Here is a 27,901-nt window from a genome sequence, read left to right on the forward strand (position 1 = left end):
GGCACCAGCTGGGGATCCCCCAGGGGAAGAAGGTCAGCCAGGAGACTGGTGGTGGAGCAAGGATAAGTGGTCTAAGAGGGGAGGAGGAGGTGTCAGAAGCTGAAGCGGGAATAGGGTTTAGAGAGCAGGAAGAGTCTGTGGCAGAGAGCAGTCCAGACTCCAGAGGTAGAAGTGAAGGCTGGAGAGGAGACAGGTGCAGAAGAAGTCAGGGAATCTCCCACTCCTGCTGTGACCAGCTCCCTTCCCCACTAGTATCCCAGAACATGCAGAGAAATTGAGGGTGGAGCAAAAAGAAAAGGATCCTTAGGCTGCTGAGGAAGGAACTGGGGCAAGGAGCTTTAGAGAGCAGTGGGAAGGCAGGGACCTTCAGTCCTCGCAACTGCTCTACTGGGGCAAGAGCTACTGGGAAGGGTTGCTGTGACCACTAGGAGCGAGCTGTTTTGTTTATTTGGATAAAGGGTTAACTTCACTGACATTGGGTGATTTATTGTTTCGCTGCTGACCTACGCCTGACTCCTGCTCCTGTCAGCGCTCGTTCCCATGTGTGTTCTGAAGCTAGTCTGTTTTGTGAAAAGTATTTTTCCATAGTTCCACATTACCAAAGTGATGACCTGAGATACATCCCTCATGCCTATCATCTGAATTGTGGCCTCACATATTAGTTGTGGTGTGCTGTGATTGGACACTGAGTTATACCATATATTGACTTCTGTTGTGGCATTGTAGGCAGGGTGGTTCTTGACATGGAGGTGGCTGTTTTTACTGTTTCAGTGACTTCAATGGAAGGAAAATTATTTGCACCACATCTGGGGTTAATGTAATGTGTTTGTTGTTGATGAGGATGTGGCCTCAGACTGAAGTGTTAGGTGTAATATAAGTGTGCTACTCCCTTGTTGAGCTGATAACTCTGTTCCATGTTAGCCACTCAACCAAGTACATCTTTGCCAGATTTAGCAAAGTAGTTGATATTATCCAGCTTGTGTTTAAGCCCTGTTTACTAATAGGTCGAGGCAGATACCTATGGTTGCTGTTTGGTGGCAAAACACTTTATTTGGATCAGGCTGACTGCTACCAAAACAGTTAACCAGGTTGCAGCTGTTTTTGGAAAGGACTTGATGAAGTGGACACCTCTCCTGTGATGAGCTAGTTTCAAGCTGCCAAACGGCCTTTCGAGTACGCTGTTGATGAGCCGTCAGGCTGTAATAACTTTTGGTCACTACAGAGCAAGTTGGATTTGCAGAAGCAACATACAGGTGAAAGGTTCTGTATTCCATTATCAGCCTCCTAAGCTGGCTTCTATCACTCACAAAAGCTATCTGTTTGAACACTTGTCATATTTGGTATCTTGGACTAGAACTGTGGAGTCAGAAAATCTATTTGCATATTTCCCCCCTAATAAAGCAGGCTAGTTGTACATAGCATTAGGAAGCAACTTAATGAACATATTCTTTTTCTCCTTAAAAAGAAATGTTTCCTCTTAGACTATGGCGAGATCTGATTTCTCTAAATCAAGGCTGCATTTGTTCAGCTGTATTCATCTTTGTCCTTCATTTGACAATCCACCCCCCGCTCTATAAATACAGAGTTGTAAACAAGAGCTAATCCTTAGCAACAACCCAGAAAGTTAATGTTTCTCTCCAGCTCTTGTTATAATAAATTCAGACACTTTGAATTTGATGTGATTTACACACCATATTTATAAGGCTAGTAGGTACTAATGCCTTATTAGCTAGCTGAAAAAAGAGCACTCTTTTGTATTCACTTTATAATATAATTGCACCACATTTTCCTTTGCAAGGTGTTTAAAGATGCTTTAAAAAAATGGAAGTGTTTTTCTCTTCCTCACTTTTGCTTTTACGTTTTGGTGGAATTCTCTTATATATGTTTTCCCTCCCATAATAGTCAACATTGTCAAAACACTTTGCCATGTGCATCTTCATAATAGCAAGCTTTATGGGTTAAGATTATCATCGTGTTAGTTTAAATCTTTCTGTAAATTTCACAGCTGAAAATGCTGGAGAAGTGATTCCGAACCAGGAAATATCCTTAGTTTTCTGCAGTTGAACTGAGAAGGTATAAAGATTATACAGTACCCTGAATAAAGAATGTACCTCTGTATGGTATTTGTTTAAAACCTATAGTCACTGTTTGTACTAGGGATCCTCTTTAATGTACTTATTTGTTATTTTATATTTGCTCAGGGAATGTTTTCATAGTCTTAATCTACATAAGCCATGCATGTTTGAATTCTGCGATTCCCAAAGCACTGTGATTTTAAAGTAGTAAAGATGTAGCAAACCACACATACAAAAGAAAGTTTACATATAGCTTTTCTAGCACTGAAATATTTTATTCAGCTTTCTAATGCCTTAACATTGTGGTCAGCATTGCCATAAAGCTATGGTTATAAGAAACGATACAATCTGTGAAGCATTTCCCATTAGGTAGACACCATGTCTTTAAATTATGGCAATTTCTTAAGATTTTAAAGCAAAATGAGCTCTTAGGAGTGTGATTAATGGCAGGGAATGAGGATAACACTGGGTCATCAGTGGCACTCCATTACAAAAAAGGTTGAACTAATAAAAGCATCCATCTATTTGACCAATAAAGCATTTGAATGATATGCTTGTAGTTTTTATCATATAGTACTTACTTTGCACTGAATAAACTGTGATTTTACGTACTGGAAAAGGACCACAGAAGAAGCAGTTCCGTTTCGATGTGAAGATGTCTTAATGCTGAAATAACAGGCTGCACGTGCAATATTTTGCACATGATCCATTTTACAACACATATTTAAGTGAACAGATGCCAAGAAAGTCCAGCCCAGTCACATTTGACTTCAGAAGAGGAAAGTTCTAAAATAAAATAAAATAAGGGAACTGGTAAAAAGGAAGTTGAAAGCCAAATCAGGAGGGTCAGATCTATCTAACATGCTTGGCAGCTATTCAAAGCCACAATAATGGAGGTTTAGGTAGAATGGACCAGGAAAGGTCCTATCAAAACCAATAGGATGCCAACATGGTTAATGAGTAAAGTCAATGAACATATTAGAAGCAAAAAGGCTTCCTTCAGAAAATAGAAGTCTTGTCCAAAGAAGGAAAACGAATATAAACTCAAACTTTTGGAAGAATAAATTCATGCATGCAATAAAGGATACAACAACAACTACAAATTAGTAAAAAACATACACAGCTTAAAACCAACAATAAAAATTATCTGACTACATTTGAAGCAGGAAACTGGCCAGGGTCACAGTTGGACCTTTGGGCACAAGGAAGTCAAAGATATGCTAAAGCAGGGAAAGGAGATTGCAGAGAAGCTGGATGACACTGTCTTCACTGCGGAAGGCACTGTGGAAGGAAGTATGTAACTGTTCCCTAAGATCTACAAGGATAGGTCCTATCTAACTTACCTTTAGAGTCCTTTGAGTGTCAGTGAGCATATGGATGGGAGCGATCCAGCTGACAATGGGAACTCAGACTTTCAAAAAGCATTTTATAAAGTCACTCAACAAAGGCTACCTAAGCTTACCAAGCATGGTATAAGAGGACAGACACTCTCATTGCTATTAATTCTCCCATTAACCCAAGGTTCCCGTCTCAGTCCGTGAGGGTAGTCAGGGGCTCACATAGGCTAGCCCTGTGCTATGCTGCCAGTGTGGGTGGCAACCATACATACTGTCCACACATCTGGAGCAGATCAGAAAGGGCTATATACATGTGCACAGATGTGTGTGAGAGTTCTGTGTGAGGTGGGATTGAGCCACATCACATATCTAGAAAGAGCTCCTTGTGGTCTTAGCTAGAGCTAACCTCCTCACAATCAGATACTCAGGGGGTTTGTCAAAACAGAGCCTTTAAGGAGTGTGTGAGTCCAAGGTTTAGTGTGACAAGCAAACCAGTCCATCCTACCCCCAAGTTATTCAATCCAGATGTCATGCTACTCCTTTTTATGTCAACTTGTGATTGTTTTGTCATGGTCAGGCGTGTGATGGGTCTCCTTCATATAGCCTACTCAACAGCAAGCATTCTGGAGGGTGGGCTTTTGTGAATAAATCAGCCTCAGTCAGGGTTTAATTTTGTCAAATTTACCTGGGCTAATGCTTAAAAACTTTCATTGCCCTGCTTTCCTTTCTCTGCTGAATAACCACAATGGTCTCCTACACTTTGGTTTAAGCCCAAGCATACCCTGATCTGAAGATGTAGCTTCAGGCAGGTTGTTGTTATGGAAACTGATCACCAGTGTCATTCTAAAGAAGCACTGTCCAGGTTATGATCAGAGCAGTGCTTCATAGTATTCTCCACATACTTGGTGCTACTTGCTAGCCCTTGTTTTAGCTCTTTCAGATGGTCTGTTTATTCAGCATTCATCCTGATTTACTTGCACAAAGCTTATGGTGGGTAGATGTCCACTACTGAACACTCATTCTGATTTGTTTACAGGGTGGTTATATGGCAGTAAGCATTAATTCTGCATTCATTGTGATTTGCTCACAGAGTGTTTAGATGTATTCGTGTTGAGTCATTTGTTCATCCCACAGTTTTCAATGCATTTCCCCATCACTTTCCAAACTGCAAAAAGTTCGCTTTTCTTTTTTAGGGGATTTATTACAACAGAGTACTTTAATCCACATTACACATAAAGTTCCAGTATGCACTTGAGTTCCTCCCACAAATGCTGACAAATATGGAGGCACCTCAGGTCACAAAAGGGATTTTTCTCTTGGCATGGCTGAGAGATTCCAGAAGCCTGATTTGGAGTTCTGGCAGAGCATGATTTTGGACATCTATATTTAAATTGCATTTATATTCTACTTTTCCTCCAAGGAGCTAAGTTGGCTTAGCCCTTTTTATTATCACAGTAACAAGTAGGAACATCAGAAACTGCCTCATGCCTTGTGAGGCTTTAAGCTTGTCATTTCATTTATTTCATTTATTTATTTACGGCTATTAGCCCATAAAATATGTACAAACATAAAAAGCACAAAGGCTTAAAAACCGAAATATCTGACAACAGAAGGTGAACACTGCGATGCAAGGGTGGGTCATTGGGCAGAGCCAAATAACAGAATGTGGCCCGGAGAGCTCCAAGGGACGGTTCACAGAAAAAGGAAAACTGAAGACGAGATCCGACATGCACTCTCATCATAACTGTCCGATTAGATTTTGATGTTGTTGTTGTTTTTTGGTGGTTTTTGCGTGTGAGATAACCGCATTCAGGAATCTCGCCACCTGCAGAGTAACAGAAGGATCTGTATCCTGCAAAAGCAGTGCGGCGTGTGACTCAACAGGCCTGCTAACCAAGCGCAGTAAAGCAGGGCCCAGGAATTTAGTCCTGGCTATGCTATGTAGGGGACAGTTGAACATTATATAAGCTTGTATTGTTCACACTGCCTGGCAGTGGCTCTCTAGTGTATCAAATGGGTCCTCCCTATTCATATAATTGTAGAGTTGGTAGGGACCCGAGGGTCATCTAGTCCAACCCTCTATCTTGAAAAACCGAGGATTGAGCCTGGAACCTTCTGCATGCAAACCTTGTGCTCTACCACTAAACTATGGTTGCTCCTCAGAGGTAGGTTATTCCTGAGTGGTGGCGTCTCACCCAAAGTCACCAGTGAGCTTCATTGCTGAGGGCAAATTTAAACCTGGGTTTCCCCATTTTTAGTCTAATGCTCCAGCTGGGTTTCTCCAGCAATCTGAGGACACTGGTGAGAGTATATACAGAATAAAGACATGACAGAAATATTGAGTACATATATATTGGCCAAATTCAGACCAATACAGAAGGTGGCAGTTTGAAATATGGACACATTGATCATAAATAATCTATAAGAGAGTTGAGTCTGTGGTCAGACATTTCTAGAATTGCCCAAACATTGACTTAGGCTCCAACAGAGTCTAGAAATTACGTGTTTCCAAGCAGTACATCAACACTTGATCAAAGAAGAGCATGGGAGTTTTTAGACTGGCTAATGGCATCAATATCTGTCAATTATTGTAGGGTTGGATGGTAGCCTATTTATAAGCTCTTGGTCAATGGACTTAGGAATCGCAAAAAGGAATTAGAAATTCCCAACAACTTTGCATTTTTCTACAGCTGCACCTTTACGTTGGGTCTCTGCCTTTGATATGCATACCATTGGTTATTCTGAATTTAATGCTGCATTAAAAAGCTATATGCTGCTCTTGATACTTGCATATAACAGATTAGGCTTTTTAGTAGAATCCAAAACCTTCTAATTAACAGGCATTGGTAACTGATCTAAACAACTTCATGGGCAAAATGGATTTAATATGGCGCTTCCCTCCCTCTCCCTCTCCCTCCTCCTCCCCTCCCTTCTCCTGTAAATGATGCCTTTTCCTGTAAATACAACTTTAACAATTAACCACCTGCACTTCTGTTTCTGCCCCCTCCTTCTGTTAACCACGCTGTTGTTTCACATGCCGTCTGTGTGGGAGGGGGGAATGGCATCTGATTTGATCTCTCTGGTTAGTGCAGGGACTACAGAGCACAATTTGGATAATTGCAACTTCTTGTTTAGAAGCAACCTGGCACTGTATAAACAAGTCGCCCTGGTCCCCAACTGGTTTGATTTTCATGGTGGTCAGCAGCTGATGCGTGTAACGCACAACCTTCCTGCTCCTCCAAATGTCAGGAGGATCACAGTTTGTTTGTCTTGACCTCTCCCCAGCTGTTTACTCTGCAATGCATTTGCCTCAACCTTGATTCCCTGAGAGTGGCCCCTTTCTCCTCCCTCCTCTGTTTACAGTTGTCCTGCCCTGAGTGTCACCTATGAAATCTGTTGATTATTCCACCTGGTTAATGTTAAATTGCTCTTGCAAGATGATGTGTTTGTTCATAAACACAAACGCCAGGGCCCTTGTTTACTGTACCCATGGCAGCAATCAGTTATTAAACAAATATTGCTTTGTTTGCGGGTGTGAGCAGCAGTTTAGCCTGCAAGGTCTGCTGGGGGTGGGGAGTTGGGGGGGGGAGCTTTAAAAGCGAGGATTTTGATAAAGAAGAAAAGGGGAACTTGTCCCTGGAATGTGGCTGAAACTGACTTGGGTTTGTTTTTCTTATCGTTAACTTTAGATGAAGGGGCTACAAAGATTAGCAAGTTGTTTGGTTTTTTTCCAAGAGATTTCCTTAGTGTAATGATATCTATCCAGTTGTTTGCTTTTTTCAGAAGGGAGAGAGCACTCCTGCAAGACGGCTAGCACAGTAATAGAACATCTGATGACTAGAAAATTCTGTGTGGATCAAACAAGGACTTTAAATGTCTAGGACAAAAGGATAGGGCTATGAACAAGGTAATCACAAAAAAGAACCTTCTTCTGAATGATATATAGTGATTTTCTGTTTGTGGATTTTGTGTGTGTGTGTGTGTGCATGTTTCTTTTAACAGTATGTTGGTGCTTGTGTCCTCCATGAAGTTAGGAAAGGAATTTTTTAAAACTTGTTTTAGAGCAGAGCTGATGTAAACTCTTGTAAGGATGGCAGACAATGTATAAACAAACCAATTAATATGCTAACGTATGACTTCTTGGTGTGTTTTCATCATTTTGTGTGCTTGCCTGCCGTGTATTAGTATGCAATAGTCTTATGTTTGAAAGTGTATTTACATCTTCAGATGTTTTGCATTGTTATATTTCTTCTTACGTGCTAGGAGCTCTAATGAAATAAAGTGGTACTAGTAGTTGCTGTTTTGTAAAGAACTTGTTGTCCCCCCTCCCATTTCTCCTCTCCTCCATTGTTGTTTAAGGGTATCTTATACCAAGTAGCAGAACATTGTATGCTTCATTGATTTCAGTGGGTCAGCGGCAGGACTTTACACAGTCCTACTTAAAAATGAACAGTGGTTGTGGAGTCACAGGGCAGAAAGCACTGTACATAATTTGAATATCAGATACAACCTGTTAGCAATAAACGCTGAATCCTAAGGAAATAGAAGAGTGAGCACATTTAGAGAAAAGTTGATGTTAGCTTTTTATGTTTAATGCAGAGGCCTGTAACTTTATAGGGGAGAACTGCCATTAAAATTATAAGAAAACAAAATGTAAGTGCATAAGGAGTTTTTAAAGGATCAGATTAAATGATTGACCTGTTAGTCATCCAGGCAAGCCGACAAGAAAACGTTTGCAAAATCCTGATAGATGGTACTCACTAAGTCGCCATAATGATCTGAAACATATTGTTCGTTTTGATTGCTAGAGCATTCATGGGGCTTGAGGTGAACCGGCATTTGAAGTGTTGTGGCCTAACCAGGCAGTCATTAATTGACTAGCATTGCTATGATGAACCAGTCCTTCTCTCTGGGGCAGACAATGGGGGAAAATTGAATAAGAAACTAAACTTTATGGTGCCCTAGCTTAACAAAGCACTGCTTAACCACAGAGATGATGATGATGATGATGATGATGATGATGATCCTGCAGACCCTACTTAAGACTGCAATCCAATGCATACTTTCTTTGGAGTAAGCTCTACTGAACACAGTATGACTTATTTCTGAATAAATATCTGTAGCATACGGTTACTGATGTTTTAAAATCATTGTCTTGTCAATAGCATGACGAATGTTTGGTTAATAAGGAAAGAAAAAAAGATTTTCAGGAAAACCTTGCTAAAAACATAAAAACCAACCAAAGGTTTTTTTAAATGCATTAGCAGTAGGAGACCAGCTATGGAGGTGGTTGGACCTTGTCAAAAAGTGTGCTAAAGGAGGAAAAGGAGATTGCAGAGAAGCAAAATTAATTATTTGCATCTTCTTCAAAGCAGAAGATGTGAGACAGGATAGGAGTCTGAAGGATTGAGGAAGATAATGGTTACAAGAGACAATGTTCTATTCCATGAGTTGTCAAACTGTGGCCACGGACTACCAGTGGTCTCCAAACTTCATTCAGCGGGTCCATAATGTGCCTCTAAAAATAAAATTAAATATCATCTAGCACAGTACAATCAGTACAAAAATTATTACATGGTTCACCAAGACACTCGGCATTTTTCTAGGGTCAGAGGAAAGGAGGGGAGTTTGGGAACTACAATTCAAGGCCTTATTGACAAATTAAAATTTGACAAATTTCTGGGTCTGGATGGCTTCCATCTGAAAGGTCTTAATGAACTAAAATGTGCAGTTGCTGATTGCTTGTTCCATATCAGCTTCCACAGGTGAGGAGTGGAAAGTGGCTAACATAACACTATTCTTTTTTGTAGAGGAGACCCATAAATTACAAGCTAGTTAGGAAAGTCAGAAATACCAAGTATTGTATATAAAAGCCCAGATCTTGTGGAAGTGGGACCAGCATGGGTTCTCCAAGGGTCAGTACTGTCTTACTAATTTTTCAGAGACCTTTGAGAGTGTCAACAAGCATAGAGATAAGAGGTGAATATCTGATATACTAAGACTTTGAAAATGTGTTTGAGTAAGCTTAGCAGTCATGGAATAAGAGGGCAGGTCCTGGTTAAAGAATAGGAAGTAGAGAGTAGGAATAAATTGGCAGTTCTCACGATGGAGGAGTAAGATTTACCATGGATCAGTACTGGAACATGTGCTCTTCGTCTTGCTTCTAAATGACCATGATTTAAGGCTGATATATGTCCTCCAAACCATCCTAAATATCTTTGCAGAAGCTTATGAAAAGTTTGGCCTATCACTCAACATCCAAAAAACCAAAGTGCTGCACCAACAAGTACAAAATAACCCCCCTGCAGCGCCACAAATCCAACTCAATGGTGTAACGTTGGAAAATGTCGATCACTTCTCCTACCTAGGCAGTTATCTTTCCACAAGGGCCAACACTGATGCCGAAATTCAGCATCGCCTGAGCTCTGCGAATGCGGCTTTCTCCCGATTGAAGTGCAGAGTGTTTGAGGACCGGGACATTCACAGGGAAACCAAAATGCTTGTTTACAAAGTTATTGTACTACCAACTTTACTATATGCTTGTGAAACAAGGGGTACTTATAAATGCCATCTCCAACTCCTCAAAAGATTCCATCAGTGTTGCCGAAAAATTGGAAGAAGCAAAGATCACCAGTGTTGAAGCAATGATTCTTCAACATCAACTTCGTTGGAATGGTCATGTTGTGTGGATGCCTGATGATCGTCTTCCAAAGCAACTACTCTATTCCGAACTTAAAAGTGGAAAGTGTAATTCTGGTGATCAACAAAAACGGTTTAAAGACTATCTCATGGCAAATCTAAAAATATGTAGCATAAACACTGACAACTGGGAAACACTGGCCTGCAAGCACTCCAGTTGGAGAACAGCCTTTACCAAAGGTGTCATGGGCTTTGAAGACACTTAAACTCAGGTAGCAAGGGAGAAATGTGCTAGGAGGAAGGCACGCTTGGCAAATCCACACCGTGATCAACTCCCGCCAGGAAACCGATGTCCCCACTGTGGAAGGATGTGCAGGTACAGAATTGACCTCCACAGTCACTTACAGACTCATTGTTAATCCCGTGTTTATGGAAGACAATCTTACTCGGCTACGAGTGATCGCCAAAGAAGAAGAAGAAGAAGAAGCCAGGTTTGCTGGTGATACCAAATTCTCCAAGGTGATTAAAAGAAAAAGTGATTACAAAAAGCTCCAAAATGAATTCTCCAACTGGGTGAATAGGCATTAAAATGGCAAATGCAATTGAATGTAAGCAAGTGTAAAGTGGTGCACATTTGGGCAAAAATTCCTAATTTCACATATATACCAATAGGTCTCAAGTGGCAGGAACAAACATATGTGCTTATCAAATATGTTTTTACATTTGCTGTTGGAAACTAAACTTTATAGAAAAAGGGACTGAGAGCATTAGAGTCTTGCCATGATATTGCTGTGGACCGATCATAGAATCATGGTTGCTACAAAAAACGACTTATGTGTTGTTGTGATCTCAGGAAAAGAACTAAGCACTGGATTCAACTTCTGTAGTGGACTTTTGGATTGTATGCTAAATATCCACACAGATGCCACAAAAAGCTGAATGCTGATGTTACCCTTGCCCTCAGCTCTGTGGAGTCCTATCTGCATGGATGCAATACATGGAAGCCTTGACAGTACTATGGTTAACACTGACATGGCCCTATATCAACAGTCACAAAACTACTGCCTGTTTAGGGAATGCTATACATTTCGCCACTATCACCTATACCACCTTTATTTCTGTCTCGCAGACAGTCCTTGAGAGTAGAGCCTGTGCTGTGCTTGATGCATACCCTTCCCTTACAAACTGTTTTTTTTCTTCAGAGTTCTTCTTTATTTCTTCCCGTCTGCCCTTTATATGCAGCATGGCAGGCAAGCTAAACTAAAAGTTCATGTGTGCAACTGCATTTCATCGTAACCTTGGTGATTTAAATGTTGGCCCCTTTCCTCCCCTTTCTTTCCTTTCCAAATATAGATGGCAAGTTCCTTTGAATAGGGACTGTGAACCATGTATATTGGAAGCACATTACAGTGGTCCCTCAGTTCTCGAACGTAATCCGTTCCAGAAGACCATTCTATTTCTGAAACATTCGAAAACCGAGGCGCAGTTGAGAAAATTGAAAAGCATGCAGCGGAAGCTGTTCGGCTTCCAAGGCGCGTTCGCAAATGGAAGCATTTACTTGCGGGTTTTTGACATTCAGGTTCCAAAACATTCGTCAATGGAGATGTTCGAGAACTGAGGTATCACTGTATTTGTTTTTGGTGAGTGTTTTAAATCCTAATTCATACGTTTGGATTGGATGGCCCTGATGAAGAAGTATGTTTGTTCTCGTCTCCATCTCCCCACCCCAATGATAACAGTTTGTGTGAACACACATATCCAATCATGAAGGGGGGCAGTTCCTGCAAATCTTTCTTTCCCTTTCTCTGAAGGGCTGACGTCTTGGTATCCAGATATCTCAACACCAGTTTCTAGATAGCCCCAAATAATGCCTCTGATAGCCAATAGCTTTGTTTTAGAATGTCCCTTTCTTGCTCTTCCTTGTCCATTAGGGAGACTTTCACTTGCAAATGTGGCAGAACTGGGCAAGTCTGTGATTCTGATGCCATGTTTGTTGGAGCGGCACTTTTAGGATTGGACTTCCCATTATTAAATAGCTTGCTGAAGACTACACAAAATATTTACATCACTGTAGAACTCAGGGTACTGACTCCTGAATTTCTTCTCAAGGACGCTATTTGCCTTATGTTTTAAGTTCATCAGAGAATTAGCCATTAACTCTCTTATATTTTATTGGGTTTGAGTATCAATCCCTCACCAGCTTTAGAGATCCCAGAGTCATACTGTTGACACCCATTGCCATTTGGGTCATAAAGAGATGAGAAAAGGGATGGTGTGCTATTATATGTAATTAAGTGCCAGGCAAGCGTTGTTGGATAGAGGGCAGCCGCTGAAGCTACTAGTAAGGAGATTTGGGGGCAAGTGTTATTTCAAATGAAAGCTTCTTACAAGAATTATATGTTTTGGATCAATTGGGAGAAATTGCAGGGAACTGTGAGCACAAGGAAATGTCTACTGCAATTGGTCAAGGTGATACACTTGACTCTCTTACAGGCTGAATTATATTAGATTTCCGTCTCGTCTCGGTTTCCTTCCAAGTTCTTGGTTTTAACCTTTTATTCTCCACCTCTCTACATCACTGAGCACTGCTTTCCCTACAGCCACGAGGGCAAAGGAGGTGACTAGCCCCTTGCTAAGCAGATGCCAGTGCCAGTCTGTGGGTCAGCTACTAAAGGATGCTCTTAGTGCACTGTGATTTGTTTCAGTTCCCCTGGGAAGTGAACATCACCTCTTCAATATGTTCAACCTCCAGTGACCCAAAGCTTGGGATGAGTCCAATTCCAACCCTGGAACTCCCAAATGACAGCATGAGAATCAGCTACCTTTGTGTCACAGGGCCAGGCTCGAAATGTGCTGTTGATAATTCCATCCATTCTGGAGCCCCTTTCCCCCTAAGTACTAAATGAAATTTCAGATTTCGGATATGTCTAGACATAGACAGTGTGTGATAAAGTTGATAATACATTAATCATTTTTAACAACAGGTAATATGCATAATTTATGGTGTTACAGTGCTATCTTTTTTGATATTTATGATGGATAATGCTCAGTTTTTGCCCTCATATTACTGCTTTAAATTATACCACAAGAAAATTAATGAGAAAGTAGATTTATGGGTTTCATTTGTTTGTCAATTTGGAAATTAATTGGGTGTTAATTTTAGCCGTCCCTCATCAGACCAGGTCTTTAGTATGTGTGCATTACTTTGCATTCATTGAAGCCTACCTCCCATTTACTGTGGGTCACTAGCTTTGCATACATTAAAATAGCCCTCAGGCTCATTCTCTTGATTACTTTTTGAGCTGCCATGCATTAGAAAATTTACGCCTTTCTGTTATAATTATGAAAATTCTGCACAGGAGGAGGGTCCTTGCGTAACAGCAAATATGCATTGTTCCTGGCTTTGTGAGGTCTCATGTAACAAAGTCCTATTATTATTATTATTATTATTATTATTATTATTATTATTATGTTTTATACTATAAAGTGGTATTGTCGGCCTTTGTTTTATGACCTCCAGCCATTGATGTCTCAAAGACTAATTTACATTCATTAAATTAGAGAGTTAAGCAGAGACACTAAAAACAAAAATTAACAAGCAACCACCAGCAGAGGCTTTTCTTTGTATTATTTAACTTGAAAATTTTAGTTTTTCACATTTCTCAGTCATTCCCTACATATTTTTTTTAAACCACTCACCATGCTAAAACCAAAAACAGTAGTTTCAAAAAGCGTCATAACCTGGTTGAGCACCATACTGGTTTATGTATTTGTAGCTGCATACTGAACAAAACTTTCAATATTTTAAAAGATTTGTGATACTGAGGTTTACCTGCTTGGATTGTTGTTAAGGAAAACTTATCAAAACATTGCTTAGCCAGTCAACTTCACAGGCTGAGAAACCATGCCAAAAAAGAAGTTGTGTGTGTGTGTGTGCGCGTGTGTGTGTGTGCTACACAGACATGGGTGTCTGCATGGGTGCATATAATATAGCAGAGCAGTATTTTGACATTTTCCTGGCTAATGCATAGAAGATTGCTGAGCACTGGGCTGTTGGCATCTTGCTAGTTCTGTACAAGGATAAATGTGAAATGCGTTTTTCTTTCAGAAAAAGTGGGAAACAACAAGTCCCCTGGCATCTTAAAAACTAACAAATTTATAACGGCATTAGCAAGAGCTTATTTCATCAGATGCTTCTGATCTGATGAAGTGTGTGGCACTTATCCTTCTCTCTGCTTTGGGCTGTTGAACTTTTATTGTGCTTTTCTAATAGCTTTACAAACATTTCTTTATCATTATATCCAGTTCTTCTGCAGAGGACTTTAAGAAGGCTTCCATGTGTCTTTCCCCAATAAGTACAAACATAGTATTTACCTTGTGATATTATCTGTTTCCTTATACAAAAGCTCTTCCAACTGAGTCACTGTCATTTCAAAACTGGTTTTAAAATGCAAAAGATTTCATTTAATGGTATGATTCTATGAATAGAATGACACTTCAGAGGTCATCTTGCCCAGTCACTTATAGTAAATGTTCATAGAATCATAGAATTGCAGAGTTGGAAGGGACCCAGAGGGTCATCCATTTCAACACCTGCAATGCAGGAATCTCAACTAAAGCATCCATGACAGATGACCATCCAACCTCTGCTTAATAAACTCCAAGGAAGGAGAGTGCACAACCTCCTGAGGGAGTCCATTTCACTGCTGAACAGCTCTGACTATCAGAAAGTTTCCTCCCTGAATGTTTAGTCGAAATCTCCTTTTTTGTAACTTGAAGCCATTGGTTCAGGTCCTACCCTCAAGAGCGGGGGGGTGGGGGTGGGGGGACTTGCTTCATCTTTCATGTGACAGCCCTTTAGATATTTGAAGATGGCTCTCTTTTATTTATTTATTTATTTACCATATTTTTCGCTCTATAACACGCACCCGGCCATAACACGCACGTAGTTTTTAGAGGAGGAAAATCTGTAGGCATGCCACCCGCAGGCATTCCCTCCATAACACGCACAGACATTTCCCCTTACTTTTTAGGAGGAAAAAAGTGAGTGTTATGGTGCAAAAAATATGGTATTTGATTTATATTCCACCATTCACCACAAGATCTCAGGGCGGTTCGCAGAATAAAATATGAGGTGAAAACACAAGTAAATAGTTAAAACAAAAACAACAAAACAATACCCCCTATCATATCTCCTCTCACTCTCTTCTTATCCAGGCCAAACATATCTAGCTCCTTCAGCCATTCCTCATAAGGCTTGGTTTCTGGACTGTGGTTTTCCACCTGTGGCTTGGCAAAGTTACTAGGCCCTGTTTGACGTCCCAGGAAATAATTGATTTAATGTCAATGGCATAAAAAAGCCTACAAAATGTTGCTCTAGAAACGGGACAAATATGACCCTGTCCACATTCACATGCAACAGCTATATCCTAGGAAGGGTAGAGACAAATTCTGGCACAGGAGCATCAGTGGATGCTTAACCAGTCTTCACTGAATTAACCGTTTAAATTGTGGGTTGCCAGCTCATCTGGTTGGTTGCTAGTCCATTTCCAGGCCCAATTCAAGGTGCTAATATTGGTGTTTAAAGCCTAAAAGATTCAGGCACTAAATAGCTGAAAGATTGCTCCCTTACATACAGACCTCCTTATGTCTGACACGTGAGATATGTATTTTTGCGGACCACCCTATTTTGTGGGATTGTATTCTTTGTAATTGTAAGGTTTTTTTTCATTGTTTCTAATATTGCATTTTAAATTGTTGTAACTTATCTGGGCACCCTAAGGTGAAGGGTGGGTGAACAACAACAACAACAACACTGTTAAAGTTTAACACACAGCATACATCAGGCATAGGCAAGCTCTGGCCCTCCAGATGTTTGGGACTACAATTCCTATCATCCCTGACCATTAGTCTTGTTATCTAGGGATGATGGGAATTGTAGTCCCAAACATCTGAGGGCCGGAGTTTGCCTATGCCTGGCATACATCATCATATATCACTGGCCACCACCTTGAGTGGCTGATGGAGGCAATATAGGATGGAGCACAACAACACAGAACAAGTAGCCAAGGCATTTCGCTTTTTCCTTATTCACTTGCTGACACCATCATTTTTTGTCACTGAAGGTGAAAGCCCGATATTAGTGCATTGTCTTTCCTGGGAGGAAATGTGTAGGCAGTACAACCTGTTTGTTTCTGAAAGTTTCTTTTTTCCTTTTGAAGTTACCAGTGAGGAGGTTGGTGATTGTTACAAGGCTCCTCGGAGCCACTATAGAGACATGGTGGGCCTGCTAGCAATCCTTCATGAACTAGCTTTGGCCATGCACCTCTAGTTTCCTCTATAACTTATTCCAGCTAAGCACAGAGAGGTATTCCTGACACACACACAAAAAAAAACCAACATAGATGGCAGTTGTTGAAGCTGTGTACACCTCACATGTTTAACAAAATGTGCTACATATTTTTAAAACGGAAGCTAGACTGCTAATAATGTTCACCAACAAGTTTTATCTCAGTGGAGAAAATGGTTAGATGTTGTTTTGGCTTTACCGTGTGCTTACCAGAGGCTGAGGCTTTGTGACTAGGTCTTGCCGTTTAATCACTTGCTTTAAACCGTTTTTAGCAATGGCTGAAATAGAAATATATTACATTAATCTGTTTAGTTTAATTTACACATCCTTAAACGACTGGGCCAAGTTCTTTAAGGGCATTTATTCTGCTTCATATAAATAATTGATCACCTAAGTTAATTTACTTCTGCCTGACTTGGTCAACCTTAATTAACTGCCCTGAAATAAAGACTGATTTTATTTGTTAGCTTGAAATCTTTCACAAATGTAAGAAGTCAAGGGCTTTGTTTTGACAAAATTTTACACCAGTGCTGTTGCTCAGAGAGACTGCTTGTATCTGTATGGACAGCCCAGCTTTTGCATGTTTGATAATAAGAATCTTTAGCAGACTTGGAGACAGAGCATTAATGTTCATGAAATTACACCGAGATTTCAAAAGCGATAACCATGTGAGAAATGAAAATTGGGTGATTCTCTGGGAAGTAGTCTTAATAGTGACTATATTTGTTTACTTTTCTTTGACAGCCAGTGTGCTCATGGCTGAAATGCACAAACAAAGGCAACTTAATCAAGAACAATATCAATCTATCCACTATCCTTGCTATCTTATATGCTATCCAGAATGTCTTTCTTTATCATCATTTTAAAGAATTTAAGTATTCCTCCTTTTCCCCATCAAAAGTTTTAATAGCTTTAAAACCAAAGGCTCAACCCTGCCCCTGTCCTCAATTTCTCTGAGCCACTGATGAGTTTATCATATTCATCCTGATCAGTAACATTGTATATGTGATTGATAGATTGATTGATTGATTGATTGATTTGATGCATTAAATTTTGATGTCACTTTTCATTGAAATGAATCACAAGGTGACTTGCAAACAATAAATAACAATAACGTAATAGAACATCACAAACAAAGAATCATACAGAATAATTAGCAAATCATCAGAAAAACAATTAAAATCTATAAATCCATATTAACAAAACAACTAAAAATGATGAAAGGTGGAATAATGAGATTGAAGGAACTACAGAAATAACCGGGGAAAGGAGGTAGAATTGCCCTGTATGGACAAAGGTGCTTTAAGTGTAGGAAAAGAAGCCAAAGGAGTATAGTCCTCAAAGAGTCAGACCATCAGAGGGACCTTATAACTTTAAGGTGTGTGGCAATTTAAAAAAAAAACATATTCTACCAGGTGTGATCTCCCCAGCCCACCCTCAGAATATTTTGCCTCTGTTTTAAGAGCTGGGGAAAGGCTACAGTTTAAGAGCTCCACAAATGATTCAATTTACGAAGCTTGTAAAAGTGCTATATTTTCATACATTGATCAGCCAGATTTTTAGCAACTGTTTTATTCTATTTGAACCACCTCTACTTTTTGTTCTAGATCATAATTACGCCATAATGCCTTCATTGAACAACAGTTATTCCTAATTTTCTCCCTTTTCCGTTCAGTTAAGAGTGGATTTCCCCTTTTTGCATCCCTCAGAAGCTGTTTAATTAACTCATAAAAAGTATACCTTCTCTCCATTTTGTTGTTGTTGTTTAGTCGTTTAGTAATGTCCGACTCTTCGTGACCCATGGACCAGAGCACGCCAGGCACTTCTGTCTTCCACTGCCTCCCGCAGTTTGGTCAAACTCATGCTGGTAGCTTCGAGAACACTGTCCAACCATCTCATCCTCTGTCGTCCCCTTCTCCTTGTGCCCTCAACCTTTCCCAACATCAGCGTCTTTTCCAGGGAGTCTTCTCTTCTCATGAGGTGGCCAAAATATTGGAGCCTCAGCTTCAGGATCTGTCCTTCCAGTGAACACTCAGGGCTGATTTCCCTAAGAATGGATAGGTTTGATCTTCTTGCAGTCCATGGGACTCTCAAGAGTCTCCTCCAGCACCATAATTCAAAAGCATCAATTCTTTGGCGATCAGCCTTCTTTATGGTCCAGCTCTCACTTCCATACATCACTACTGGGAAAACCATAGCTTTAACTATACAGACCTTTGTCAGCAAGGTATAGGGAGGTGCTATTCCTTGTGGTCCGGAGCTTCTCAAGTTACTCAGAACGCATGGGAAGGAACTCCACTGCATCAGTTCCCATGCTGCCAGTATAATGTTAAAAAAAGGGTGGGGTGTGTGCTTAGGAAGCTTTTTCTGCCTTTAGTTTGAATCAGGAGTTAGAGCTGGGTATTATTGCAGATGCTAGGCAAAGCCCTTAATCAGTTGTTTCTCAAGTAATACAACTTGGATACTAATTTTATTTGCCCACATTATTCACATTTAAATGTTCGAATTCACTAGTGGCTCTCAGGTGTCTTTGTTTTCCCTATAAGCGTAGCTCAACCGTGAAAATAAATAGTTGTTGTTTGGCTTGGGTTGTCATCCATTTCTGATAATCAGGTCTCCTTTTCACGGCTGATTAAGAGGGTGGCTTTCACTAGGGCTCTGATACTGTTCATTCCAAAGGACAGCCCCTAGGGTGGGGGCAATGCCCTAGGCCTAAGGTGTGGATGATAGGTGATGCTTTGCATCTGAGTATGTATCTGCTCTTTTTCAAGTCTGTCGCCCACAACATCCTCCTACAGCAAGCTGGCAAGCATCCTGTTGCATATATATATATCATAATGTACCACGTAGAATGTATTATAGGTTTTAAGTGAAGTGTTCAGATGCAATTAAAGAAATCGAATTCTAGAGCTTGCATATCTACGTCTGCAGATATATCTGAGGGGGGGGGGGAAGCTGCTGAGTAAATGCTGCTATATTTAGAAAAAGAATTTACTGATGATATAGCTATACCAACAAATAAACATAAACTGGTGGCTTGAACCATTAATGATAGCACAAATTGTACGAAGGGAAAGGTCAAATGTTTACAGCTACGGCAAGCTTTAAAAAACAAGATATATCTTAATGTACAAGTGTTTCAACAGCTGCTTTATTCTCCCTTTTTCCTCCACTGAATTATTTCAGGTTTTTGAGTCATGATGCAAGAATCTGGGACTGAGACAAAAAGTAACGGTTCAGCCATTCAGAATGGAGCAAGCGCTGGTAGCCATATACTAGAGTGCAGCCTGCGGGAAGCGAGATCAAACGGAGAGACACCTTCAGTGGAAATTGGTGCAGCAGACCTAGCCCACCTTCAACAGCAGCAGGTACATGTTCAGATTTCACTACCTGGAGAGAGCAAGGGGAGAAGACTTGACCATGTAAAAAGATGGTGGCATTTTCCAGCAAAATAAGAAACTTACAGAAACTAGGTTTTTATCTGTGGTTTGTGTCCTGTAGGGCAAATGCAAAATGGATGTTTCATTTATCCAATCGGAATTATTTTTTCGATACTCTTGTCAGAAAGATCAAGAGTTCATAGCTTGAGTCTGTCGTCCATTGATGACTGTACAAAATAATGTTTGTGAATATGCACTTATACAATGAAATAAGGTTGGACGAAATCCGGTGGTATCCATATGCAACTGGGAACAGACGTCTCCTTACACAATGGGATTTCTGGTTTTCCTCCTTCCTTCCCTGCAGACCCCCATATGTGCCCAGAATCTGCTCTGGAAGGGATATATTGGAGAAAGGGGAAGTCCTGTTGTGTGAGGGAAGTCCATTAGAGCAATGTTAGATTTTCCCCATTGTGATCAAGTTAGGAACACGCCTATCAGAAGAAGAAGAAGAAGAAGAAGAGTTTGGATTTGATATCCCGCCTTTCACTCCCCTTCAGGAGTCTCAAAGCGGCTAACATTCTCCTTTCCCTTCCTCCCCCACAACAAACACTCTGTGAGGTGAGTGGGGCTGAGAGACTTCACAGAAGTGTGACTGGCCCAAGGTCACCCAGCAGCTGCATGTGGAGGAGCGGAGACACGAACCCGGTTTCCCAGATTACGTGACTACCGCTCTTAACCACTACACCACACTGGCTCTCTATCAATAAAAGATTTAAAAATACGTTTAAATAGGAAAGTCATGTTGTATGTATCTGTAATATTGGAATTGGGGGAAATGAATCATAATTCTACTTTTTAAAACAAGCTTTCATAATGTGGGTTATTAAAAGGAAGGAGGGGTGGGCTTCTGAGGGTTCTGTGTGTCACTACAACCTTTGTCTCCTGTAATGCTGAATGTATTCTTGAAGTATTTTAAGTAAGTTATTTGGCAGCTTTGTAAATACTCTTCAGAGCACATGATGCTCTTGTCAGCAGGTAGTTGTACAGTAGAAAACAGCAGTTGAAAACACATTGCAGTCAGCCAACATTGCTATTTTTCCCCCCTTGGAAAAAACGCACACAACATAATTCCACTACAGTTTCGCTGTTTTGAGAGTCACATGATGTTAAATGCAATAGACAGTTATTTCAGCCGTTTTCTTACTATGGGTCTCTTATTTGAAGTGAGAATACAATCAGTGAGAAAATCACAGCCATGCTGAATTCATTACTGCAGTAGTCATACAAAACCATGGATAAAATTTCAATAAGTGCAGGCCACAGTTGAGTAAACAGTTGCACTGAAACTTAATTCCTGTTGACTTTTCCCTCATTCTTCGCCAGGGGCACATTCTGAATCGTAGTGCAAAGACAACAGGGGTTACAGCTTTGATTAATATAGGACAGTGAAAGAGAATAAGAACAGTAAAATATGTTGGAACTACACTGTACACAAAAGCCTTCTTCTCCATGAGACTTCACAGCAAAATGAGCTAATTCCATTGTTAGTGTATCTGCATTTTTCTAAACCCTTTGCTTCTTTCCAATCTGTTTTTGCTGGTACACATTTCTATATTGCTCTTCATACAAAATCACAGACTAGCTACCAATTAAAAAAAAATACACAGCAACAAATGAAATAAGTTAATACTTTGAAATAACAAAAAGCCATCTTATAACTTCCACAGCAGCATGATAATACATTCTAATGGAGTATCTGGCAGCTCAGAGATCCAAAAACTGTATTACATATATTTGCCATTTCTCTTTTCACCAAATATTCATCAACATCATGGCTACCACCTTCTAACCTACCTATAAGCAAGACCACACCATAATGAACCACAGGGGTCACTGCTGAGTGAAGTAATACCTTAATCGTTATATGCATTGTATCACGTCACTCAGCAGCAACCTACCTGAATGCTCAAGGAGAGGCAGGAGTGCCTTTCAAGGAGATGAATTTAATGGAAGTTAAAGGAATGAGTATTTAGTTCATACCTAGTTATAATTGTCTGTTTTGCGTTTGGCTTATATAAAGTCACCTTTGGTTTATAGTCTTGTCCATAGGTCTCCATACACTTCCCTTTTTCTTTTGTCATAGAATTTTCTTTTATGAAGCAAACAACTTGCTAGTTTAATAACACATCCATACTAAACATGTGTGCATGTGTATTTTGTTTGTTTGTTTATAAATGAGCGTACTATCCAAACAATCCTCAAAAACTGTATCACAGTGTATTTGATGGCTGTGGTTTCCAGATACTGTTTCTAGGTACTGTTAATGCTGAAAAAGGAAAAAAAAAAGTTGTTTTCAAACAGCTACAGCAAGCATGCAGCATACTGTTTAGTTGTTTCTCCCTATACAACATATGCTCTTGGGTCACTTAACAGAATGCTTGCTATAAAATGCTCATTCAATAAATCTGAATGGCTGTTAAGTAGAACTGCTGTTTCCTGACAGCATTGCAATGTAAATTCTTCATTTCTCCTCTTCTTTTTGACAACTGTATTGCATTGTCTGAAGTATCAGTGAAGGGTACTTCTGATTTGGTTCTCTGTCAAGTACCTTGTTCTTCTTTGTAGGCTACCTGCAATGATTCCTAAGGGGTGTATGGCTGCATAAGAACCAGCTTCATTAATATATTTTAAATAATTTTATCCAGTGAACTGATGTCTCTCCACCCTCTCTCCCTGGATTGGCACATACCAATAACAATGGCTGGGTGAACACGCAGCCTTGAACAGCAACTAAGCATAATACTTTTATAGCAACTTGTTGCTGTGGCTTTAATTTTCTTGAATGGGATTGTGGTGCACCTGTGTGGGTAAGCTAAACGAGAGAGCCATGTCCTTGAGGGCAGTACCATATTCTGCTAAGGAAAAAAATGGAAGACTAAATTTCAGAAGTACAGTATACCTGTTTTTCCATACAACCTAGGAAGCACAGCGACAGGTACAATTTGGTTATTATTTTGTGCAAAGTAAGGAAATACAAGCTACATAAACGATATCCCAGTGAAATAGGTTCATTTGCAAGGTATAAAGCTGTAAAGCACAAATAAACTTTAAAAATTAAATAAATAAGATATATTCTATTCATAGCTCTTCACTGAAATTTGGGGGGTATATGTACAAAGCACATAAAGGAAAGGTTTAGTGGGTAATCAGTCTTGTGTCATAAGATGATATTTAACATGAACAGTGACAAACTTTTAAGCACATATGTAGAAGTTATTCATGGGAAAGCTCTGCATTCCAGTGTTCCTTGCACATGCAGGGGCATGCATATTTGCTATGAACAAAAAAGAATGAGAGGTGTGTGCTTCTCTATAAAGAGGAGCTTATCTCAGTTCATCCCTACTTTACTTGTGTCTGTCATGCTGAAAACTTGGGCTAAAAAAATGGAGAGTCCTTAGCTGTAGAGTAGCTGACCATGTCACCTTGATCATAGGGAAAACTTGGGGCATTACAAATGTTTTAACCCATTACAAATATCTGTTTTTAAAAAATACCTTGCATGAAGAGCAAATGCTTAAAAATAGATCCAAAAGGGAAAGAAAGAACAGAAAAGTAAAATATTGGCAAAATTGGATGTTTCTGAATAATGTGAGGGAGTAAGAGGGAGGAGATTAAAACTGAAATCTATGTGGTTGAGAAGGGAGAGGATCTGTTCAGCTTCAGGCGTTACTTTTGAAAAGCCATGTGTGAACACAACTCTTGCAAGCAAATGCCATCTGGGTAGGATGATCTGCATACCTGCCTCTAGCAAAGATTTACATTTTCTGGAGTCAGTGTCGTTCTTCGCTTGAAAACAGATGCTTCCTACATGACATTTAAACACACATTATTGGTGTGTGTACCGAATTTTGAATGTGTAATGTCAGAATAGGCGTGTAAGGCTGTTTCTGCCCGGTTTTGAACCGGGAACCTTTTGCGTGTGAGGTGAACGTGATAACCATTACACTACAGAAAACCAGTTCGAATGTGATAACCACTACACTACAGAAAACCAGCTCGAACGTGATAACCACTACACTACGGAAAACAAGTTAGAACGTGATAACCACTACACTACGGAAAACCAGTTAGAACGTGATAACCACTACACTACGGAAAGCCAGCTCGAATGTGATAACCACTACACTACGGAAAACCAGTTAGAACGTGATAACCACTACACTACGGAAAACCAGTTAGAACGTGATAACCACTACACTACGGAAAACCAGTTAGAATGTGATAACCACTACACTACAGAAAACCAGTTTGAACGTGATAACCACTACACTACGGAAAACAAGTTTGAACGTGATAACCACTATACTACAGAAAACCAGTTAGAACGTGATAACCACTACACTACAGAAAACCAGTTTGAGCGTGATTACCACTACACTACAGAAAAGCAGCTCGGAATGTGATAACCACTACACTACAGAAACAGACTTGAAAGAGAAGTTGCTGAATTACAACTTATCACTAAACTGAAAACTATGGAGAGACCTGGTCTTTATAGAGATATTGGATTCCTGTCTCATAACATAGGCTAATCATCTGCATACTACCGCTTGCTTTTTCCTGTAGGACTAATTGCAGTCGTTAACAGTCAATAGGTTTACCATACCCATTGAGTCAATCACCCATCTCCTACTACCCTCCCACTATATATAAGGGTCTGGTGACTCAGTGTATCTGAAGAAGTGTGCATGCACGCGAAAGCTTATACCAAGAACGAACTTAGCTGGTCTCTAAGGTGCTACTAGACAATTTTTTAATATATTTTGTCAGGATCTGCCTTTGTTATAAATGTTGAGGATAATCAGCCTACAGTAACTCAGTAGCAACAATAATGTTGGTCACCACACATCCCAATGAAGCCTTCAGTAGATAATTGAATCATGAGTGAGGCTACCCATGTTGAAGACTGGAGTAGCCTAGGGGAGCTCCTTGTTCTTAGAAAGATGTGAAGCTTAGACACTGGAGAACAGGACAGAAGCTTTGACAAGGAAATGAGATGCCTCAGAATGTTCTGGGAGCATCAAATTGCTGGAGGGAAGCATCACATCCTATGAAGTATGTATTAAAAGATCAGCATGGCTGGCTGTTTTAGGTCATGCTGGACCACAGAAAATATGACCATGATAATAACAAAGCGTAGAATTCTGGTTGGGATTTTTGTGCATGTACGGAGGCACACAGCTTTCAGTTGCTTTAAAAATATCTAGCATTGGCCATAATATTTGGACAAGTTTCCTTTCTCAGTTCTTGCAAAGTTTTAGGGAAACATCTGTTATTTAAAATGGTTGTTTTACAGCTAGTCAGGTATTTGGATCATTAAGTATTGTTATGGTTTCAAAAAGGAGAGGTGGAGAAATTGGAGTAGGCATTATAATAGGAAGACCTGAAAAGCTGTGTTGCTCAGCAGCAGAAACACAAACTTCTTTTCAATGATAAATTGTTCCGTTTTGATGCCATAGATTTAAATGGTGACAAACTCAATCCAACATTCTTTTTAACATTTAGGAGCCCGTGCTTTGTGGACGGGTTAAGCTACGCTGGTTGCAAATTTATTTGCAAGAATGGCAAGAGGGAAAGGTCATTATGTGGACAGATGTGCACAGATATTTTGCAAGTGTGCTTGCATTTATTGGCAAGCTAGTGGTCAGCTGGCAAAACTGGTAGTGTATGTATAAAGTAAATCAGGGGTCAGCACCCTTTTTCAGCCGTGGGCCGGTCCACCGTCTCTCAGACCATGTGTTGGGCCGGATTATATTTTGAAAAAATATATGAACAAATTCCCATGCCCCACAAATAACTCAGAGATGCATTTTAAATAAAAGGACACATTCTACTCATGTAAAAACATGTTGATTCCCGAACCGTCCACGGGCCGGATTGAGATGGCAATTGGGTCACATCCGGCCCATGGGCCTTAGGTTGCCTACCCCTGATGTAAATCTTATCATTTCCCTGGAGTATATATATTTTAGGTAGTGTTCACATTGCTTGATAAAATGGTTAGGAGGTGAGTGCTTTTATGACAACATAGAATAGTTACATATGCAAGTAGTGCATAGAGGAACAAGATGAAAGTTTACACAGAGAAATAACACTTCATGTAGGAAACTGTTTCTTTCATCGTTTTGTGTTTGAACTGCAGCTTGATGTAGTTATGAAGAGTCACTCATATTGTTTTGAAAACTTAAGTTAAATATCTGCCTTAATATGTGTACTCATGGTTTAGTTCAGAACAATACAAATGAAGTTGTGTGCATGATGTTTCATTGACACACCCCTAAAGTAATAATGAATAATCTGGCATACTCTTACTTTTCCATAACTTTAAGGCTGGAAGTAAGTGTGTGTACACATTGCACATTTCATAAGTCTTACTGAATGTAATGTTCAATATTTAACACTGTCCCATTCATAGATTTCAGGGACATTCTGTGGATAATTTGTCCAAAAAAAGAGCACTATCTGGATTCTATGTGCATGAATGTTGCAGAGGTGACATTCAAGTTGCAGAATATATTTGAATAAAGAAGTTAATTCACAAGATACATGATATATTGTCATACCCAGCCACTGCCAAATTGTGTAGGGAGGAGATAAAGTTTTTGATGTAGTAAATGAGACCAAAGGCACAGCAAAGTCATGGTTAAGACTGGGGATTATTTGCTGGAGGTAAGGGCAGTCAGAGACTTAGGGCTGGATCCAAATATGTGCCCACTGAAGGAGGTGGGTGGAAGGTGACTTTCACACCATCTCCTACCCTAGGCATTACCCCTTGAAAGAACTCTCCTGTCAGAGTTTATGGCCAGAAAAAGGTGCCTCTCTCTGATTTTGCATGATCTCTCCCTTCCCCCACAGCCCACCCCATTCTTTAGGTTTGCCTGAACTTTAGGGGAGAGAAGGGGGTGGAATAATCACCTTCCACTCACCCCTTTTATGGGCAGATTAAGTAACTTGGAGGACCAATTTTCACTCGCTAACTTTTCCTTGTGACTGAAATGGTTGTTGATGATGTGAAGGAATCTTCTCTCCCCATACATTCTTCAGGGCTGGCTCTAGAGTATATTTTTATTGTTGGGTTTTCATGAGTGGGATTGTTTTTCCGGTAGTGAATAATTTGAGAGGGAACCATTACCCACTTTGACAACAGAAAGAAATTTGTTCCTTCCATCATTGTTTCCAGTTATGCGCTTGCAAAGCAGACCCTTCCATGCCTTTGGGCAACGCAGCTACATGGAAGTGGATGGGGAATTGTACCAGCAAAGCAGTCTTACTGCTCTTGCCTTTACCCCTCAAGTTTTCTGTTCACTCGACATTGAATGGAACATGATATCTTTTTAGTCATTCAAATCTAATAACTTTTAATCTGAAGGTTAAGTAGTGGTATATAAACTAAGACATGATAATATCAATTTTATGTTCACTGAAGGGCACAATATACCTCTTTCAGTAGATAGAAAAATGTGTGTAAAATGTCTTTTGCTTCTCAGGAGAGATTCTGTCTCAGAGAACTTAGAAATATAAAAGCAGCACAACGACAGAAATTAAAAATCGCATTAAGGTAGATACTGTTTTTGTCTCTTTTTTGTTTTTAAGACATCTGATTTATTTCAGTAAAAAACACAGTCCATTAGGTAGACTTTTTTAAAAAAAATCCCTTTTATCTTATTTGTACTACATTGACACTATCAAGGCTTGAGGCTACAGTCAGAGTTTTCATTTTGTATTTTTATCTGTGTAGGTATAAGGTGTGTTCACATGTTTGGAGCCATGTATTTAATATTTTCAAAGGATGCATTTCCGCTTTAAAAAGAAAGAAAAACAACTGTGAAAACTTTTAAAGAGTTAATTTAAACCATTAAAGGAAAATATGACGATAATAGAGAAGTGAAAGAAAGCTTGTCAGTATTTATTATATTTGAAGTTCCCGATAATAGGTGAAAATGCAGGGGTTTGTAGGTTTTTTTCTATGCTACATTTTCATAGGCATATTCTCCCCTCCCCCACACTTCCCTTTTTTAAAAATATACATTTTCCAATCATCTTTCTCATGAAAATAAG

The 27,901-nt window shown here is 39.8% G+C and overlaps 1 protein-coding gene across 32 annotated transcripts in view; it reads left to right on the forward strand.

The window, feature by feature from the left end:
• The window catches only part of FOXP1 (forkhead box P1), a 546,942-nt gene that overhangs the window by 291,426 nt on the left and 227,615 nt on the right, over nt 1-27,901 (forward strand). For 19 of the 32 annotated variants that reach the window (XR_014522963.1, XM_083491883.1, XM_083491912.1 and 16 more), the window contains one exon: nt 19,587-19,768. Coding sequence is in view for 27 of the 32 variants with exons in the window: in XM_083491883.1 (XP_083348009.1) it covers nt 19,598-19,768 (171 nt within the window). In the remaining 5 variants the exon portion in view is untranslated. Of the gene's footprint in view, nt 1-7,195; nt 7,320-19,586; nt 19,769-27,901 lie in introns of those variants that run through there. The other 13 variants (XR_014522962.1, XR_014522964.1, XM_083491880.1 and 10 more) reach the window with 2 other exon arrangements.

This window comes from Podarcis liolepis (assembly GCF_965112155.1).
Source record: "Podarcis liolepis genome assembly, chromosome: 2".
Lineage (NCBI taxonomy): Eukaryota > Metazoa > Chordata > Lepidosauria > Squamata > Lacertidae > Podarcis > Podarcis liolepis.